A 21442-nucleotide genomic window follows, 5' to 3' on the forward strand; every position below is an offset into this window, starting at 1 on the left:
TGCCCTGACCACTATCACTGGTTTACTTTTTTTTTTTCATCTATTAATCTCTATTTCAGGATCTATTTTCTGAGTTAAGGCTGTATTACTTATGACTGTTCCCTTCCTGGTATTATCTTTCTCCTGTGAGTGTGTGTGTGTGTGTGTGTGTGTGTGTGTGTGTGTGTGTGTGTGTGTTTTCAAATCCTACTTTGTCCATTTGAAATGAATGTGGTTCATCTGATGTTTGTTTCCCCTGCTTCCATTTTCTCCAAATTTATATACTCTTCTTCTCATGTATTCCAGTTATGAGAAATAATAAGTTCATCTCTTTTTTTCCTTTCTATGCTGATGTATTTCTTTTATCTTCCTTTCACTACGTTTAAAACTATAAGAACAGGGGCAGTTAGGTGGCACAGTGGATAGAGCACCAGCCCTGAAGTCAAGAGGACCTGAGTTCAAATATGGCCTCAGACACTTAACACGTCCTAGCTGTGTGACCCTGGACAAGTCATTTAACCCCAATTGCCTCATCAAAATTAAAAACAAAAAACTATTAAGAACAGAGAAACTCTTAGGTTTTCTGTTAATTTTATTTAACTCCTTTAAATGCCCTTTGAAACCATCAAGATTCTGAAATGACACTTCTTTTTTCCCTTTCAAGAATGTTTTCTATTCCCTTTCCAATTATTGAAATAAATTTATCCTAGGTTTCTCTTGATTCTTGTATTTATATTTCAGGGTTTTTTTTTTTTTTTAAACTTTCTCTATTTTATCAGGAATGATTGACTTTTCTATTAAAGGTCTCTTATTTTCTTCTATATGGTTATACTCAGCTTTGCAGGTTAAAATTATTCTTGCCTATATGTCATTTGCCTTTAAGAATAATGAATTCCAAAATCTCTCCTAACTTATAATATAAGCTGCCAAAGCTTATTTGATTCTGACTATGATTCCTTGATACTTGAATTCTTGCATTGTGGTTGCTGATATTTTTCCTTTGACTTGTAACTTCTGAATTTTGCTTGTGACATTTCTAAAATATTTACTTTAGTAGGCTTTCTTTTGTGTGTTTTTTTACTTATTTTTCACTTTGCTCCCTAGTTCTAATAGATCTAGCTATTATTTCTTCTCAGATTTTTTTAAAATTTTGGTTTTTAAGGAGCTTGATTCTGTTTTAAAATCTTCTGAACTTAAATCTTACTTTTGAACTTTAATCCAATTTTCAAAAATTGGTAATATTTTCTCTTCTTGATTACCCTACCTCCACTGAAAAACAAAACAGAACCTTTCTATCAAACATATAGTGTCTAGAAAAACATATTCAATGGGCATATACAAAAATGTATGATTCATTCTGCATATTTACTGTGATTACTTCCTGTTAGGGAGTTGTGTAAATGTGCTTCATAATTGATCCTCTGAAATCATGTTATTGTGTTAAAGTCTTTGTTACTGTTATTCTCTTGGTTCTGCTCACTTCACTCTGCATCAGTTCAAGTTTTCCCAATTACTTTGTAACCAAGTCTCTCTTTTTTTTCTTATGGAGCAATAGTATTCCATTACATTCATATATCATAATTTGTTTAGCCATTCCTCAATAATAGTATAACCTTTTAATTTCTAGTTCTTTGCTATTATAAAAAGAGGGTTTGCAATGTTTTCACTTATTTGGCTCCTTTATTTATTTATTTTGATTATGGCTTTTTATTTACAAGACATATGCATGGGTAATTTTTCAGCATTGACTCTTGCAAAACCTTCTGTTCCAATTTTTCCCCTCCTTCCCCCCACTCCCTCCCCCAGATAGCGGGTTGACCAATACATGTTAAATATGTTAAAGTATAAGTTAAATACAATATATGTATACATGTCCATACAGTTATTTGCTATACAAAAATGGGCCTTTGAAATCGTATACAATTAACCTGTGAAAGAAATCAAAAATGCAGCGGACAAAAATAGATGGATTGGGAATTCTATGTAGTGGTTCATAGTCATCTCCTAGAGTTCTTTTGCTGGGTGTAGCTGGTTCAATTCATTACTGCTCTATTGGAACTGATTTGGTTCATCTCATTGTTGAAGAGGGCCATGTCCATTAGAATTGATCATCATATAGTATCATTGTTGAAGTATATAATGATCTCCTGGTTTTGTTCATTTCACTCAGCATCAAAGAGAACTGTTCACTATTGCACAATAATGCAGTAACATGTTCGATCCTGTACTCCTTTCTAAATTGTCCATTTTCTTTTTCTGCCAACTGCATGCGATAGAACTTTAGGTAATTCTCATTTGCATTTCTCGAAGAGTTAGTGGTTTGGATCATTTTTCCCCCTAAATTTAAGTACCCTCTTTAGCTTCTAGTGTTTTGCAACTATATTGCTATAAATATTCTTGCATATATGTCCCAAAAGTCTTAATTTCAGAAGTATAAATGCTGTTACAAACTGAACAAAAATGCCACAGAATTACAAAAGACATAATTTTAAAGTTTAATTGTTTAAATTTGTTTTATACTTTAGTTTTGTGAATTTTGAATACTTAATTTTAATTTTTTATTTAATTTTTATTTCAATTTCTCTTAAAGTTAGGATTACAGATTCAATCCTTTGAGCCACTGAAGCCATTGAAAGTTTTTACAAAGTTTAAAAATCAAGTAGAGCAAAATAGTATAAGTTGGTCAGGATGTGGAATTTTAATAAGAATCATCAGTACTTTTAACATTTTAAATAACTTCTCAATGCTTATTATGGGTTGTAAGCATTTAAACATACTTCCGATGTTATAAAAGCTTAAAACTGCACTCAGACTTTTTGGGAATATATATGAGTTCTTTTTTTCCGTTCCATTCTTTTATCTCTTAAAGGCATAGGTTTTATATTCCTGAGTCCAAAGGTATACATAGCTTAATAACTTTCTAGGATTTGGGCACAGTTCTGATTTGCTTTCCAAAAGGTCTCTAACTTTTGCATTCTGGAATTTGATTCTAGATTATCTGTCTTTGACCTGTTTTCCAAGTCTTTTATTTTTGAAAGCAATAACTATATTATATTCTTTCCTTTTTTCTTTTAAAAAATTTTTATTCTAATACTTATTTCATGATATCATTGATTTTTTTTTCCTTAATTTTATTTAATAATAACTTTGTATTGACAGAATCCATGCCAGGGTAATTTTTTACAACATTATCCCTTGCACTTGCTTCTGTTCCGATTTTTCCCCTCCCTCCCTCCACCCCCTCCCCTAATTGGCAAGCAGTCCTATATATGTTAGATATGTTGCAGTATATCCTAGATACAATATATGTTTGCAGAACTGAACAGTTCTCTTGTTGCACAGGGAGAATTGGATTCAGAAGGTAAAAATAACCCGGGAAGAAAAACAAAGATGCAAATAGTTCATATTCGTTTCCCAGTGTTCTTTCTTTGGGTATAGCTGCTTCTGTCCATCATTTATCAATTGAAACTCAGTTAGGTCTCTTTGTCAAAGAAATCCACTTCCATCAGAATACGTCCTCATACAATATTGTTGTCGAAGTGTATGATGATCTCCTGGTTATGCTCATTTCACTTAGCATCTGTTCATGTAAGTCTCTCCAAGCCTCTCTGTATTCATCCTGCTGGTCATTCCTTACAGAACAATAATATTCCATAACATTCATATACCACAATTTACCCAGCCATTCTCCTATTGATGGGCATCCATTCATTTTCCAGTTTCTAGCCACTACAAATAGGGCTGCCACAAACATTTTGGCACATACAGGTCCCTTTCCCTTCTTTAGTATCTCTTTGGGGTATAAGCCCAGTAGTAGCACTGCTGGATCAAAGGGTATGCACAGTTTGATAACTTTTTGGGCATAATTCCAGATTGCTCTCCACAATGGTTGGAGTTGTTCACAACTCCACCAACAGTGCATCAGTGTCCTAGTTTTCCCACATCCCCTCCAACATTCATCATTATTTTTTCCTGTCATCTTAGCCAATCTGACAGGTGTGTAGTGGTATCTCAGAGTTGTCTTAATTTGCATTTCTCTGGTCAATAGTGATTTGGAACACTCTTTCATATGAGTGGTAATAGTTTCAATTTCATCATCTGAAAATTGTCTGTTCATATCCTTTGACCATTTATCAATTGGAGAATGGCTTGGATATCATTGATTTCACATTAGTTCTGTTCTAAGCTTTTTCTCCTTCCAGTTCTTTCTAAAACTTAAATTTCTTTCTTTTTTGTTGTTGTTGTTTAATCTCTTCATTCTTCCAGGCATTCCTTTAGGTCTTGTGGAAAATCTTTTTTTTTTTTTTTTTTTAAGATTGTGCTTTTAATTGGTATGGAATTATTCTCTCCTAGGTTGAATTTTTGGATTATCTGGTTACACAATTATTCTTTAAAAAAAAGTTTTAGTAGTATTTTATTTTTCTAAGTACATGTAAAGATAGTTTTTAATATTCATTTTTGTAAGATTTTGAGATCCAAATTTTTTTTCTCCCTTCTTATCCCTCTCTCCTCCCTAAGGTAGCAAGCAATCTGATATATGTTTGCAATCATTTTTAACACTTTTTTTAATATTAGTCATGTTGGAAAAGAAAAGTCAAAACAAAAGGGAAAAACCACAGAAAAGAAAAAATAAAACAAAAGGGAAAAATAGAATGCTTCAGTCTGCATTCAGGCTCCATTGTTCTTTCTCTAGATTGGATGGCATTTTCTATCCCAATATATAATTTTTAAAAGTAGTTGCTATTTTCACTATTTCTTTAGCTTTAATTCCTAAAGTGGGGCTTTGCCGCCTGCTGTGTTTTTGGGTGAAGTGGTTAGCCTTCCTAGTCTTAAACTAGGTTATTTGGATTCTTTCCCTCAACTCCACGACCTGGGAATTTCTATACTAAATGTGCTGGTAGACTCTAGACTCCTGCATCTTTGAGGTTCTAAGCACTGGCAATTAGGATCAAGAGCTCTTGGGACATTTTCAAGATTTATTCTATTGGTTTCTGGTTATTCTTTGTCATAGAACTTTACTATTTTTCTTACTTCCAGATACATACAGAATCCTGTAAGAGATAGGTCTATTGACCCATCTAGGGTTTCCAGTGTCTTTTTTAATCATTCTGGCTAGTATAGATTTTTTTGTGAAGGCTCCCTTTTCTCCTGCCTATGAGCTTCTTGCTGAATTTTTGTGCAGTTATGTGGTAGTTGATATTATTTAATATAGTATAGATAATCATTGGATTTTTTGATTTTTATTCATTCTAGAGCTAGTTTTAGATTTTTACTGGAGTAGGTATGTAGAAGTTGGGCTGCCTGGTTCCATTTAGAAACTGGAAATTTATTTACTGAATTAAAAAAAAGAACAACTTAATCCTTAATGAAAATGGAATAGAACTTTAATGCACTTTAAAGAAATTCTATTCAAAGGATATGAACAGACAATTTTCAGAGGATGAAATTGAAACTATTACCACTCATATGAAAGAGAGTTCCAAATCATTATTGATCAGAGAAATGCAAATTAAGACAACTCTGAGATACCACTACACACCTGTCAGATTGGCTAAGATGACAGGAAAAAATAATGATGAATGTTGGAGGGGATGCGGGAAAACTGGGACACTAATGCATTGTTGGTGGAGTTGTGAACGAATCCAACCATTCTGGAGAGCAATCTGGAATTATGCCCCAAAAAATTATCAAATTGTGCATACCCTTTGATCCAGCAGTGTTTCTATTGGGCTTATATCCCAAAGAAATACTAAAGAAGGGAAAGGGACCTGTATGTGCCAAAATGTTTGTAGCAGCCCTATTTGTAGTGGCTAGAAACTGGAAAATGAATGGATGCCCATCAATTGGAGAATGGCTGGGTAAATTGTGGTATATGAATGTTATGGAATATTATTGTTCTGTAAGAAATGACCAGCAGGATGAATACAGAGAGGACTGGCGAGACTTACATGAACTGATGCTAAGTGAAATGAGCAGAACCAGGAGACCATTATACACTTCGACAACGATATTGTATGAGGACATATTTTGATGGAAGTGGATTTCTTTGACAAAGAGACCTAACTGAGTTTCAATTGATAAATGATGGACAAAAGCACCTACACCCAAAGAAAGAACACTGGGAAACAAATGTGAACTATCTGCATTTTTGTTTTTCTTCCCGGGTTATTTATAACTGAATCCAATTCTCCCTATGCAACAAGAGAACTGTTCGGTTCTGCAAACATATATTGTATCTAGGATATACTGCAATATATCCAACATATAAAGGACTGCTTGCCACCTAGGGGAGGGGGTGGAGGGAGGGAGGGAAAAAAAAAATCGGAACAGAAACGAGTGTCAATATAAAGTAATTATTAAATAAAAATTAAAAAAATTAAATTAAATTAAATTTAAAAAAAAGAAATTCTAAGAAGTCACAAGATCTTGATTGATGGTTTAAACCAAACAAAAAAGTATTTTCATACCTCCTGAATACTAAACTACATTCCTGTGTTACAGAGGATGAATTGAAATTCTGTGAGCTCTCATTAACCCAGCAAAGAAGGAAAAATAAGGAAAGAAAAAAGCATAAAATGTGTATTGTTTGATTTATACAGGAATAATTAGGTTAACTTTAATTGTCATTTTAGAATAATCATAAAATCCTGGAGTATGCAGATTCACTTAAGCAAATGATTAATTTGAGAGTAAATTGTATAAGGACATTGGTACTGGACCATCTTTTTAATATTTAACAGGAAGTGATAATAAGTATGAAATATAATTTTAAAAAATAAACATGATTTTTTTTGTGGAAGGACAAAGAATGCAACTGCACACTGGATTAGTACTATCTTTCATCATCATTTTTCACTCATCTCCTTAATATTCTGAAGGAATTGACTGTCTTAATTATGTAATGTTTTTTTAATATCCATCTTACCGATGCTATTATTTTCCTTTTCACTTTAAAAATAGTTACTTAGTACTGTTGAAGAGACGACAAAAGATGTGTTTGGTCTACATTCAAAACTGGATCGTAAACAAGCAGTTGACAAGCATAATGCTGAAGCCCAGGAAATATTTGGCAAAGACCTGAATAGTTTATTTAATAAAATGGAATTTTTGATCAAGGATGGCACCAAAAAACAAAAAGCCATGTTAGACTCATACAGTACTTTATTTGGTAAGCTCAACTTCAGTGTTTATATACATATGTATTTTTTAATGTCCTAATTTATTTTAGTTTCTCATTTATATGTTAGTCTCAAATTTAGTAAAATATTATCAATATGATTTTGGAAACATGAAATATGTTTTATTATGTGTTGAGGCTTTTTAGCCTAGACCAGATTCAAATTCTTCTGCCCCTTGATTCAATGTTTAATCAGTCTTGTAGGGCAGATCTTATAACAGATGTGCTTTTGTCATCATTAGGGTTATAGGCATAGATAGTTTCATTCTCTGCCATTAGTATGTCATGTTATAGCCATCACTAAACAGATTTTCTTCTGACCAAATTGAGAGAGAGCGCGAGTGTGAGTGCCAGCCAGCCAGCCAGCCATCTGTAACTATGAGCAAATCATATAATTTCTCAGTGCCCTGACAACCAGAAGTTGGAGATAAGTTTTAGATGAGGATGGAGTTTCCATACTGTGTGCTCAAGAAATCACAGGTCTGAACCATATGGACAAAACAATGTAAGGTTCATATACTGCTCTAAGGTTTACAAAGCACATTTATTGAAGTTAAATTTAAACAAATCCCACATTTATCCTCTTTGATTCTTACAACAACTCTTTGGGGTAGGTACTTATGATATTTATGATATGTAAGTAATTTTTTGCAGATGAGGAAATTCTGGCCCCACAGCCAGTATGGCATTCAAACCCAGTGGTTTCCTGATCTCAGGCCCAACATACTTTCCAAATACCACATTGCCTCATAAGGTTCTTGCATGAGCATTGGATTAGAAGATTCTGCATCTGATTTTCACTAGTTTTTTGACCTTAACCTAGTCACACTTTTTTTGATCTTCACTTTTTTCTTCTCTAAGTGAGATGGACTATATTTACTAGGTCCAATCCAACTGCAAAAGTAAGATTAAATAGCTAATTATATAATATAACATTACAATGTAAATTTTATTGTAAAACCTTAATTACTATATAGATAGAGTAAGCCAGTTTGGCCAGAACATAGAATACATACAGATGACTAATGTAAGGAAAGCCTAAACAGAGAGATTTCACATTGATTTGGGCCTTGAATGCCAGGCAGACAAGTCTGAACTCTTCCCCCCATTTTTTTGATAGGCTACAAGACACCACTGAAGGATTTTGAGCAAAAAGAATAATAAGGTCAGATGATTACATAAAGAAATATTTATGTATTAATAGTGAGAACGATAGATACAAGGATTTAGTAGTCTGAATAGAAAGAGCCATTAGGAAGCTATTGTAGTCCAGGTAGATGTGAATGAGGGTCTGTACTAAAGTGACAGATAGTTAAAGCAGAACTTTTTAATTGTTTAGATATGGAAGGTGAGAGAAGAATCTTAAGTTAGTTCTTCAGTTCCTTCTAAACATAGACTGAGTACAAATTGATTTAAGAGACTTTGAAAAGTTGGAAAGTCATCTGTGTAGATCTCAGATTTAAAACTGAAAATTAATGATTTTGGCCAAGTAAAAAGAGAAGAACCTGGAGAAATATATAACCTTCAGGAGTCAGAATAGTAGCCAAGAAAGGAGGCAAAGAAGGAGTAGTTAGAGGTAAGAAGAGAACAAGCAAAATGTATTATCTAAGAAACCAAGGGAGGAGAAAGTAAAGACAAGGTTTAGTCACTAGTAAACAGATGAGCAGCTTGTAAGTCAAGGAGGATGACGAGTGAGATAAGGACACTGGATTTGGCAATAGGGAGGTCATTATAAATTGGAAAGCATTTTCAGTAGAGGGTTTGAGAGAATGAGGAATTAGATTAAATTTGTCAACTTTACGAATAGTATCGATTTTAAATCATATTTTCTTTTTATAGGTCACCTATTATCCACCAGTTCCTCTGCACTAGATAGTGTTACAACAACTGCACTGGGATCTCTCACCTCAATTTTAGAAAATGTATCTACCAATGTTTCTCAAATTTCGAATGTGATACTAAAAGAAGAGTCTATAACAACTGAAAGTAAAACTGTTCTTCAGAAATTGTTGGCAAGTAAATTATTTTGTATCCTCTTATGAAACAATGTTAATGGTTAATGTTCCTATTTAAGCTATATAATCACATCATTGTGGATATCAAATAGAATAAAGCAGATCAAGAATATCGCAAATTTTGAGGCATTTTATAAATGTGAATTATATCACTAAATACTATTATAATACTATATTGATGAAATGTCAACTATATGTTTTTGTTTTTGTTTAACGGCAAATGAATAAACCTGCTATGGAAACAGGATCCTCTTACTTTATGTCCCATCCTTCCCTATTCTCTTTTGTCAGAACTTTTCATTAAGACCCATCTGCCTTGGATAACCCTGCACAGCAAAGCATATAGTTTTATTGAGCTACAATATGGAGTCTCCCCTCCATAAAAAGGCAGTGATCCAGGAAGTGATGGATATGTAAAATATTAGCCCCTACAAATTTGATACAAACTAGCCCTAGTCCTATTGTCAGGTACTATGTCCCAATTTTCAACTAATAACCTATACCTATTTGAGTCTAGTACTTAAAATTAATATTATTATTTTGGTGGTCTTTTTCTTTATTATAAATAGCTCAATTCTTACAGATTAGTCATCACTTTGCTTAAAGTTATCTCCCATCTTATCCAGTCCTAATTTTTTTCAGTGTCCTATTAACAAATTGCCTCTTGGATATTTTCCTTGGATGTCTAATGTTAGGATATCCTATAAATAGGATGTATGTTTAAAATGTAGCATCACCCCAAACTCACACCTCTTTCAAAGTTTCCCATGCCTGTTGAGGGCACCATCACCTTTTCAGTTAATAAGATTTGCTGCTTTGACTCTTTTCTCCCTCAGCTCTTAGGTGTAAGCAGTTGCCACATTTTTCTCATCCTTACTTCCATTCACAACCTCTCTTGTTTATCCTTCTTCACTGTTCTCATTCCTACTTACTCTCCCTCTCATCCAGACTTTTGTGTAATAGTCTCTAAATTGGTCTCCCTGCTGCTAGTTCTCCAAACCATTTTTTACACAGCTGCTAAAATGGCATTTCTAAAATGCAAGTCTGATTTCTAGGATAAACTGTATTTGGCATTTAAAGTCCTTCTCAAACTGGCTCTCACTACCCCTTTTTTAAAATAATAGTTTTCAATTTTCAAAACCTATGCAAAATATAGTTTTCAACATTCACCTTTGCAAAACCTTGTTTTCTAAATTTTTCGCCTTCTTTTTCCCCACCTCCTTTAGAGACAGTAAGTAATCCAATATATGGTAAAACATGTCTTACCACCTTTCTGATATTCCTTCATTTTGCTTTTCACCTCGAGCCAAGTAGATGGGTTAGATAGAAGACTGATATGATTCTAGACAAGTCACTCAACCTCTCTCTGCCTCAGTTTTCTTCACTGTAAAACAGGGACAATAATAGCACCTACTTTCTAGGATGATCCTTTAAATCAGATAAGATATTTGTGAAGTGCTTAGCATAATGCCCTAGTGGACACTTAAATACTTTATTCCCTTCCTTTCATATACTTATATCCCAACCAAATTAGCTTATTTATATTTTCCCATACATGACATTCCTTTTCCTTTGTCTTTATACAAGTGATTTCCCATGTCTGGGCTATGCTGCTTCCTTACTTGTGCCTCCTTGTAGCTTCTTTCATTGAACAGCTGAGGTGTATGCAAGTTTTTTGTGACTATTAGTCATTGTTTCTCTTACCCTTCTTTCTGGTTCTATTTATTAAATTTCTCCTTTGAAAATTTGCAGTTATGTAATTTGTATTTACTTATTCATTTGCATGAATGTAAGCTCCTCAAGAGGCAGGCACTGTGTAGTTTTGTCTTTGTGTCCTCTGCATCTATCCCAGGATCATGTGTCTAGTCCCCATTTAAATGATTGTTGAATTGAATTTATTCCACCAGGTGCACACAGGGAGTTGGATATCATTCAAACTTAATTTCACTACTTTTTTTCCCCAGAAAACCACCCCTAAAGTCTATTAATTTCTTAAAGTTAAAATTCAGGACAATAATTGCACAGACCAAATAGGATGATGTGACTTAGGACTTTCCTAAGTGTCAGCTCCCACACTGACTGCTTCTTAGGAATCATTAAGAGAATGCTAGCCACATTTATGCAGTTAATGAACATTTAGCCAACTGTTTCTAGAATTTCTTATTTAGTTTAATTTAATTGCCTTAGTTTGGGGCATTAAGGAGATTAATGTCTATGGTTTTTGTTTTATTTTTAATAATCTAGGAAGAGCATAAAACTCAGCTTGATAAATCACTGGACACGATTCTTTCCCCTGTGGTAGTCTCTCTATTGGAACTCAGCTGTCAAATGAATTGTAAATTCAAGATTCTTCTGTCAGTAGCTGATAAGGTAACAAATGTTTCATTTTTAATATTTGAAAGAAAACCTCAGAATAAGAAGGAAACTAAATCCTTTTTCTTCAAAGATAGAAGATCAAAAAAAGGAAATGGATGATTTTCTCAACACACTGTGTAAAAGTCTACATAAACTCCAGGAAAATACTGACATGTCCTTGGCTGAATCTCAGAAGCAATGTGAAACCCTGACAAATGAACTGAAGATATTGAAGCAAGCCCAAGCTCAGGTATCAGATGAAAAGCTGGTTTTATGAGGGTGGGGGTCATTTGATCACCTTTGCTTGAAGAAATGTAAGCATTCTGAAATGAGCATTTTAAAAAGTTTGGAAGTTGGTAATACTCTTAAAGTTCTTTAATGTGACTGGCTTTTTATCCCTGCTACCAAAGAAGCTTAAAACTGGCACATCTCTTGAGCTCCAGAGTTTTGCATTATGACATCCCCTGCTGATCTGGTAGCCTTACCAAGTCCCACATCAGAGTCATAGGCCCCAAAAGTGGAGAGTCATAAAGTTGCCTAATGACAAAAAACCAAGCTCAGGTAGGAAATAGAATATAATATTTTCAGCTTAGGTGAGATAGAGATCTAGTCTTTAAAAAAATAAAAAAGGAAAATATTCTTTAAGCAATTGGCAATAGTCCACTTAAAATTAATCTGTCAGCAGGTTACTCTGTGTGGAATGCTCTCCCTTAAATATTATTGATAAAAAGAATAGTTTATTTAAGCAGGTTAAAAAATGAGGTTAAAGGGGAAAGATTAACAGTCCAATAATAAAATGAAGAATATACCAAGTCTTGAAAAAGTAACGTATAACTAAGATGAAATTTTGGAAGCTAATTTTTATTACCTTATTTTTATCAATACTTCTGTTTCATTTTGAATGTCCTTTCTCCCTCCCTTATCTAGCTAAGCATCCCTTGTTAAAGGGATGTTAAAAGATGTTAAAGAAAGAAAATAGTTTAGCAAAATTAACTCTTCAGCCATGTATATCAGTATATGAAATTTTCTACATTCTTGGTTCGCCAAGCTGTAATGAGAAATTTATTTTCAGCTTTGTTTTCTCTGGATTATAGCTAATGTGGGTGACTGGGGCTTTACCTTTGAGTTCTAGAAAGGGAACTAACACTACTAACTTCCTTTTTGTTTTGCTTTTTGGTCAGGCAGTCAGGATTAAGTGGCTTGCCCAGGGTCACACAGCTAGAATATTTGAATGTCAAATATATGAAGCTAGATTTGAAATCAGGTCCTTCTGATTCCAGGGCTAGTGCTCTATCTACTACTTCAGTATTTGTACTTTTTCAGCCAACAGAAGATATCTGAGCTTAGCATCAGTTAGCAAGAGTAGCTAGCTCTTCTCAGAGCCAAGAACTGCTTTCCTGAGCAGTAACTTCAGTGAGGCCCAGGCCCTTGTGTTTTCTTAAAATCTTCCAGTCTCTCCTGATCTTTTTTCCAGTCACCTGAATCTGTCTTTAAAAGTTGATTAAAGGGGGCAGCTAGGTGGCTCAGTGGATAGAGCATCAGCCCTGAAGTTAGGAGGAATTGAGTTCAAATTTGGTCTCAGACACTTAACACTTCCTAACTATGTGACCTTGGACAAGTCACTTAACCCCAATTGCCTTGGGGTGGGGGAAGAATTGATTAAAGAGCAACTTTCACATAACTTGTTCTGGCTACATTTTTATTAATTATTAGTGATCTGTTTTGCTAGAGTGATCTGAATAGTCTCTTATAAAGTAAATTGGACTTTTCTTAATCCCTTCTTGCTTTTAAATAACTTGTGAAATATTTAAACCTTATAGTCAATTAAATATTGCTCTTAGGTATTCATTATTATATTTAGGCCAAGTTAATGATAAAGAATTTCTGGGTAGACACAATTTTCTAGCTTTTCAGCTTATTGTATGAGTCCTTTGACCCCAAATATATGACTTAATCATATATCATGGGACTTTATGGCTTCTTTCAAATCAGGGAAATTTTGGACCAGAAATGTTGAGAAAGAGCTACTTCATCAAAACACATTTGTTTAAATAGATGTGTATGTATATAGAGTACCATCTTAGGCTTTCAGCAATAAATGCCTAACAATCCCAGCAGGTGGGGATATAGCTCCATGAACCAAATCTGACAGAAGAACCTTGTGACCTTTTTTTAGTGATTTACAAATTGCAGGTTTTCTCCAGTACAAGTTGCTTTGGATGGAAAATGAAGTCCAGAGGATAGCAGCAAGTCCTCAACCCCATGACTTCTGCCTCTGTTCTTCTCAAGGCAGACTTTAAAGCACTTTAAAGAAATTGCTTCAAATCTTACGTTTGTTCTAAAATTGCTATTTAGTAGCAAAGGAACTAGAGTCATACTGTCAATTGGCCTGAATCAGTTTGGGCTCTCCATTCAATATGAGAAGTCTTATATCACTGGCATTTCTAGAATTCCTCAGGTATTCATTTTAAATAGAGAGCTTCTCATATGGGAGGAAGGGCACTTGACTTTGGGAGTCAGGAGAGCCAAGATCGATTTGCACAAAGACCTTAATCGCGTCATAATAATTTCTAGGCCTCAGATTATCTACCTGGTCTTTGGATTAGATTACTTGTCCCATTTTAACATCAATATCATTGCTTTGCTCCATTCTAATTAGGAACTCAAAAGTTAACTATTTGTTTAATGACATAATTTGTGGGGGCATTTTCACCTATAGGAACTTTGCCAGTTAATGAATCTTTGGGCACAAAAATTTTCTGTCTTGGAAGAAACATGTGGAAACATCAAGAATCCACTCAGAAATATTCAAGAAAATACACAACAGTAAGTTTTTTTGCTGCTTATAACTTTTTTAGTAACATCTGTAAGCTAATGTATTTGATTCAACATACACATTTTTTAATAACCTTGCTATCAGACACTTTCTGGCTAGAACTCAGGTTTAAATGCCAAACAGAGAAGTTTACATTTGATCTTAGGTACAAAGAAGGAATCTAGGACAGATGGATAGTTTCTTAGATTCTTAGGTGAATGTTGGGAGATATGGTGCGGGTTACATAGTGGATTTTTTAATAATGTATTTTTGTTTTCTCATGGAATTGAGTGCTTTATACATGAAGCAATGAGACAGCTCTTAGATATTCAGAAGCTATTTATTTTGTTAATGCTGATTCATCTAGCAATGCTTGAGAGCATCATTGAGTTTCTTTACTCCTTAAGGTCCCCATTTGCAGACAGTCTGATACTACTGTTAATAATATATCTCAGAAACAAAGAAATAAGATCCTATAATAAGTGGGTTAATTTATAATTGTGTGTGTGTGTGTGTGTGTGTGTGTGTGTGTGTGTGTGTGTGTGTGTGCTGATTTCAAGAGCCACTTTTTTCATAATGAATGTATTCAATCATGAAAACCAAGTTATATACCAAAAGATTCTTGATCAATGTTAAAAAGAAAACTCAGACCCAGGGGAGTTAATTGTTAAATATTTCTATCAGCTCTGCCAATACTATAAATTCTTGTTCTCCTCTCTTAAGAATATTTCTTTCTAAGAAAAGGAGAATGGTTTTGTAGATCTCAAGACCCTTCTAGCCTTTTGGAAGAGGTGATTGATTATCTTTCAACTTCGTCTTTTTTAGATTATGTAATAACTATCACCCTTCTGTTTTCACTTGTCATATCATACCTTTATAACATTTTATAATGCTAAAAGTTTATATTATGTTATTATAACATATTGATGACATTTTTAATTGGTTCTTTCCAGGAGTTTTTTAGGGAAAAGTAAATAACTCTCACAATTATAAATTTAATTGTTTCTAAGAAGATTTCTAATAGATAGTTAATTCCTTCTATAATTTAACTATGGAGTAATATTTTATTTTATTGTGTTACATTAACATTTTGATAGATATGTATAATGCATTTTTTAAAAATAGTTTCATATAAACCTTTATGATACTTAAAATGGGACTTTGCAGTATTTTCCTTTTAGTCCTTTGATTTCAAATGATTTGAGCATGGGTATATATAGTACAAATTAAAGGACTCACTAGTAACTGATATATAGCACTTTAAAATTTACAAAGCCATCCATTTATATACATTTCTCTTTTGAAATGCAACAATATCCCTATGGGGTCTGCCTACAATAATTAGCTACATATTGCAGATGAGGAAACTTAAGTTTTACAGAGGTGAGCTTTTTTGTCCTTGATACCATGACTTAAGTAGCAGAGTCAGCATTTGAACCCAGGCCTTCATGACTCTAGTCCCCAGGCCTTCATGACTCTAGTCTGACTCTACTGAAGATAAGTAATATATGATCCCTGCCCTGCAAAAAGTTTAGTCATATAGAGGAGATAAAAGAGGGAACCAAATAAAGTACAAATTAGAGTACATATGAAGTGCTTCAAGATCAGATGAGGGGTGACCAACACGTTGATTTATTTAATTTGACTATTTATTTGTTTCAAGGGAGGGTTTACGGGGGTATTGGGAGTAATAATGATGGGGTTTTTTAAGTATATTAATAAGACAAATTTTGAAAGGAAATTATTTTTTATTTTTAAATAAATAAACATAAAATATGTTTATTTGAAACATAAAGGACAGACTTCCAGCTTGGGAAATTAGAAAAGGCTTTATGGAAATTCTGAATTTGAAAGCTAGAATGGAACTCTATAAAGAGGCAGATATTGGCATAAGGGAATTGTGCAAATATAATGAAGAACTTTAGCAAAGGTGTAGCTGTAAGAATATGGAATATTAAGGGATAGTGGATATTCAAGAACGTATAGGATGTTAAGAAACTCAGTGTATGAGATGAAGTCATCTGAGAGAAGGCTGGGTTTGTTTAGGCCAAATTGTAGAAGGACTTGAATGCTAGACCAAGGAGCTAATTTTTTTTTGGTAGTCTATGATAATCCATCAAAAATTTGTTAGTAACAGTGATTGATCAGATCTGTGCATTAAAATAGTTAATTTGGCCCTAGTATATTAAACAATGTGGAGGATAAGAGAATAGTGGGAGTAAGATCTTATACTATGACAGTCCTGGTGAAAGATAATGGTGGTCTGAAGCAGAATAATGAAAGTTTGAAAGCAAAATTGTGGAGGTAGACAATTAGCTGAACTTGGTGATTAGTGGGATGTGTAGAATAAGGAACAAGGATACTATCTAAACTAGTCTATTTGTTTAGGATACTACCTAAGGATACTACCTAAATTAATCTACCAAAAAACTATTTTAATGACCTAGAAAAAATACCAACAAAATTCATATGGAAAAACAAAAGGTCAAGAATTTCAAGAGAATTAATGAAAAAAAATCAGATGAAGGTGGCCTAGCTGTACCTGATCTAAAATTATATTATAGAGCAGCAGTTACCAAAACCATTTGGTATTGGCTAAGGAATAGATTAGTTGATCAGTGGAATAGGTTAGGTTCAAAGGACAAAACAGTCAATGACTATAGCAGTCTAGTGTTTGACAAACCCAGAGACCCCAGCTTTTGGGATAAGAACTTACTGTTTGACAAAAATTGCTGGGAAAATTGGAAACTAGTATGACAGAAACTAGGCATCAACCCACAGTTAACACCCTACACCAAGATAAAGTCAAAATGGGTTCACGATCTAGGCATAAAGAATGAGATTATAAATAAATTAGAGGAACATAGGATAGTTTACCTCTCAGACCTATGGAAGAGGAAGGAATTTATGACCAAAGAAGAACTAGAGATCATAACTGATCACAAAATAGAAAATTTTGATTATATCAAACTGAAAAGTTTTTGTACAAACAAAAACAATGCAGACAAGATTAGAAGGGAAGCAATAAACTGGGAAAATATTTTTACAGTCAAAGGTTCTGATAAAGGCCTCATTTCCAAAATATATAGAGAACTGACTAATTTATAAGAAATCAAGCCATTCTCCAATTGATAAGTGGTCAAAGGATATGAACAATTCTCAGATGAAGAAATTGAAACTATTTCTAGCCATATGAAAAGATGCTCCAACTCATTATTAATCAGAGAAATGCAAATTAAGACAACTCTGAGATAACACTACACACCTATCAGACTGGCTAGAATGACAGGGAAAGATAATGCGGAATGTTGGAGGGAATGTGGGAAAACAGGGATACTGATACATTGTTGGTGGAATTGTGAATACATCCAGCCATTCTGGAGAGCAATTTGGAACTATGCACAAAAAGTTATCAAACTGTGCATACCCTTTGATCCAGCAGTGTTACTACTAGGCTTATATCCCAAAGAGATCATAAAGAAGGGAAAGGGATCTGTATGTGCAAGAATGTTTGTGGCAACCCTCTTTGTAGTGACCAGAAACTGGAAAATGAATGGATACCCATCAATTGGAAAACGGTTGAATAAATTGTGGTATATGAATATTATGGAATATTATTGTTCAGTAAGAAATTACCAACAAAATGATTTCAGAAAGACCTGGAGAGACTTACAGGAACTGATGCTGAGTGAAACGAGCAGGGCCAGGAGATCATTATATACTTCAACAACAATATTATATGATGATCAATTCTGATGGACCTGGCCATCCTCAGCAATGAGATGAACCAAATCAATTCCAATAGAACAGTAATGAACTGAACCAGCTATGCCCAGCAAAAGAACTCTGGGAGATGACTAAGAACCATTACATTGAATTCCCAATCCCTATATTTTTGTCTGCCTGCATTTTGGATTTCCTTCATAGGCTAATTGTACAGTTTTTCAGAGTCCAATTCTTTTTGTACAGCAAAATAACAGTTTGGTCATATACTTATTGTGTATCTAATTTATACTTTAATATATTTAACATCTACTGGTCATCCTGCCATCTAGGGGAGGGGGGAGGGGGAAGGAGGGGAAATATTGGAACAAAAGGATTGGCAATTGTCAATGCTGTAAAATTACCCATACATATAAGTTATAAATAAAAAGCTATGAAAAAAAAATAAAATCTTAAAAATCAAAAAAAAAAAAAAAAAAGAATAAGGAACAAGGAAGTCAAAGATGGCTGATATTCTAAGCATGGGTGACCAGGAGAGTAGCACTGCCAATGGCAGAGAAAAGTCAGAAAGAACATGTTTAGAGATAATTGAGGATCTTAGTATGACCTGTTGCACCTGAGGTACAAGGAAAATAGCTGGTTGAAAATGTGCAATAAACAGCTGATAACAAAAATCTGAGACTTGGGAGAGACATCAGACTTGAGATAAAAATATAGAAACTTTTTGCATAGAAGTGATGATGTTAGGGACAAGGATGTAGACAGGGAAGAAAAGAATACCAAAAAATAAGGTTAACATTAATAAGATTAATAAAAAGATGAAGAGACTGCCCAGGCAGAGGCTAGAGAATCATGACACTGATGTGGTCTTGTGGAATACAGAGGAAGAGATGTCAAGCAGATGAAGAAGTTTATTTATAGTTCAAGTGTTTTAGTTGTGTCTGACTCTTTGGGATGTCATTTAGCTTTTTCTTGGAAGAGATACTGGGGCTGGCCATTGCCTTCTCCAACCATTTTTACAGATGAGGAAACTGAAACGAAAGGTTTGTTACTTGCCCAGGATCACACAGCTAGTAAGTGTCTGAGGCTTGGATGGAATTCAGACTTCTTGACTCCAAACCTGGCAACCCATTTGCCCAGAGGAAGGTTAGCAGTGCCAATATCTGCAGATGTCAAAGAAGATGAGGGCTGAGAAAAACCCACTGAATTTTACATTTGCAAAATGGGCATGCTAATTAATACCTGTAATATCTATTTCACCAGATTGATGCAAGGTTTAATAATGTAATATCTGTAAAGCACTTTGAAAATCTGAATTTTTCTATAAATGTCAGATGTTGTTATTGTTTGGTGAAATTTGGGGGCCATTTCAATAGAATAATCAAAGAAGTGGAAGCCAGATCAAAAAGACTGAGTAAATGCTGATAAAGTAAAAGCAACAAATTTAGACTACTTCAAGAAATTTGTCAGTGGAAAACATAAGAGGGACATGGTGACATTAAAGGCATAATTTAGATTTTGTTTTTAAAAGCAGGAGGAGATCTGAATATGAATATAGACATAGGAAAGAGCCTGCCAAAAATTTTGAGTGTGCTATGGTTTCTTTAGGGGATAGCTATGTAAAAGGAATGATTGAAGGGCTCAGATATAGGAAAATTGTGTTTATAATAAGAGTTCCAAAGAGCATAGTAAAAGCCAAGTAAGAGTAGTTTTGATGAAATTTAGAAGTAGAACTAAATAAGATAGTGATAAGAGTTATAGATCTGGAGGAAGCAGGGTTATGCTGAGGACAGGGATTCAGAATAAGAAAGATTTGAGAGGTAGGTTGGAAGAGCATTTTTAGCTACAGGGGATGGAAAGTAATCATATGTTAAAGTTTTAATAAAAAATGTTTTTATTAAAGCTTTCTATTTTCAAAACATGCATGGATAATTTTCAACATTCATCCTTGCAAAATCTTGTGTTCCAAATTTTTTCCCTCTCTTCTCCTACCCCCTCCTCTAGATGGCAAATAATCCAATATATGTTAAACATGTACATCAATATGAATTTAATGAAGTTGAAATATTAGTGTAGTCTGTCTCAAAAGGAAAATCTAACCTACTTTAATTATTGTGAAGTTATGTTGATAAGGTATGCACTTCAGTCAGGAGAGTTGTACAGCCAAGAGTCTCTATGAGTGACCTACAAATGAACCAAGTCTCAGAATCAAAGAATTGTAGCCATGGGAGAAAAAACAGGGAACAGAAATAATAATATGCTGCTAGAGAGAACTTCAAAAGACAGGTTCATATAAAAAAGTGTTCAAAGATTCCCTAATTCTTAAAGAAATAGTTACAGCCTCTTGGATTCATCTCCCCATTCGAGTCATGAATCTCATCTCCAATTAGTAAAAAAAAAAAAAAAAAAAAAAAGTTGTAAATAAAATGTGTTCATTTATGAACCTTGTAAAAATCACTTCATATTTTATCTAGTATTCATAATTTTAGCTGTACCTTTTTTTTTTCTTCATAGGCATTCCAAGGATATCATAAACAGTACAACTTCTCACAATAAAAAATTTCTTGCTATTTCTGATGATTTATCACAAGAACTCAGACATTTTAACTCTCAAAGTGCTGGGTTGGTTGAAGAATCTGTCAAACATTGTAAGAAGCTCAATTGCAGCATTCAGACAGTGTCACAAGAGACCCAACAATGGTATAAGGATATGAATACAAGTACTGTCCATTTCTCAGATCAATGGATATCTGGCTTACTCAAAAGGAAAGAAGAACTTGATAACTTATTAAAGGTAATATTATTTTAACTGGAGCCTACTTTGAGGAGAAAATTATTGGTCAGAAAATTGAATATTTTTGTCTAGAAATTTACATTAAAAGTGCATTTCTTTTTGAAGTGGTTTAACTATTTCTTTCTATGTTCACTCTTAATGTATAATCATGGCATTTAAGTGATCCTGGATTTCATGCTTTGATTAATTATTCTCTTGTCTGATGTTTAGTGATTAAGAAACCTATTCAATCATCTAGGTCTATAGTTACCTTTGGATTTTGTTTTTATTATTTCAGCATTTAAGAGAGAATGATCCCATCCTCATGTCTTTTATGTGCATTTTACTTTTCTAATAAGATTTCAAGGTTGTTGCCTCTGCAACCACATACTTAGTGATCACTTAAAAGAAAATTGGTGACCAGCTTGTGGTTTGACTTACTTGTTTGAACATAATCTTTTTCTTACATTGTTTATGGCCTGATTTCTCCTTTTGCAAAAGAGAGATAATTCTCCCATAAAGGACAATGAAAAAAAATCACATGATTTCAGCTTGTCAGAAAAAGAAATGACATTTTAAAGAACTAGTGAGTCTAATTGTTTTGG

General features: G+C 33.8%; 1 protein-coding gene across 1 annotated transcript in view; it reads left to right on the forward strand.

Annotated features, from left to right (window-relative positions):
* KIF11 (kinesin family member 11) overlaps window positions 1–21442 on the forward strand; it is a 67591-nt gene that overhangs the window by 33318 nt on the left and 12831 nt on the right. The window contains exons 14-19 of the mRNA XM_051981656.1: window positions 6940–7147; window positions 8996–9172; window positions 11420–11541; window positions 11618–11776; window positions 14246–14352; window positions 20579–20858. Coding sequence (XP_051837616.1) covers window positions 6940–7147; window positions 8996–9172; window positions 11420–11541; window positions 11618–11776; window positions 14246–14352; window positions 20579–20858 — 1053 coding nt within the window. The remainder of the gene's footprint in view (window positions 1–6939; window positions 7148–8995; window positions 9173–11419; window positions 11542–11617; window positions 11777–14245; window positions 14353–20578; window positions 20859–21442) is intronic.

This window comes from Antechinus flavipes, chromosome 2 (genome assembly GCF_016432865.1).
Source record: "Antechinus flavipes isolate AdamAnt ecotype Samford, QLD, Australia chromosome 2, AdamAnt_v2, whole genome shotgun sequence".
Classification (NCBI taxonomy): Eukaryota; Metazoa; Chordata; class Mammalia; order Dasyuromorphia; family Dasyuridae; genus Antechinus; species Antechinus flavipes.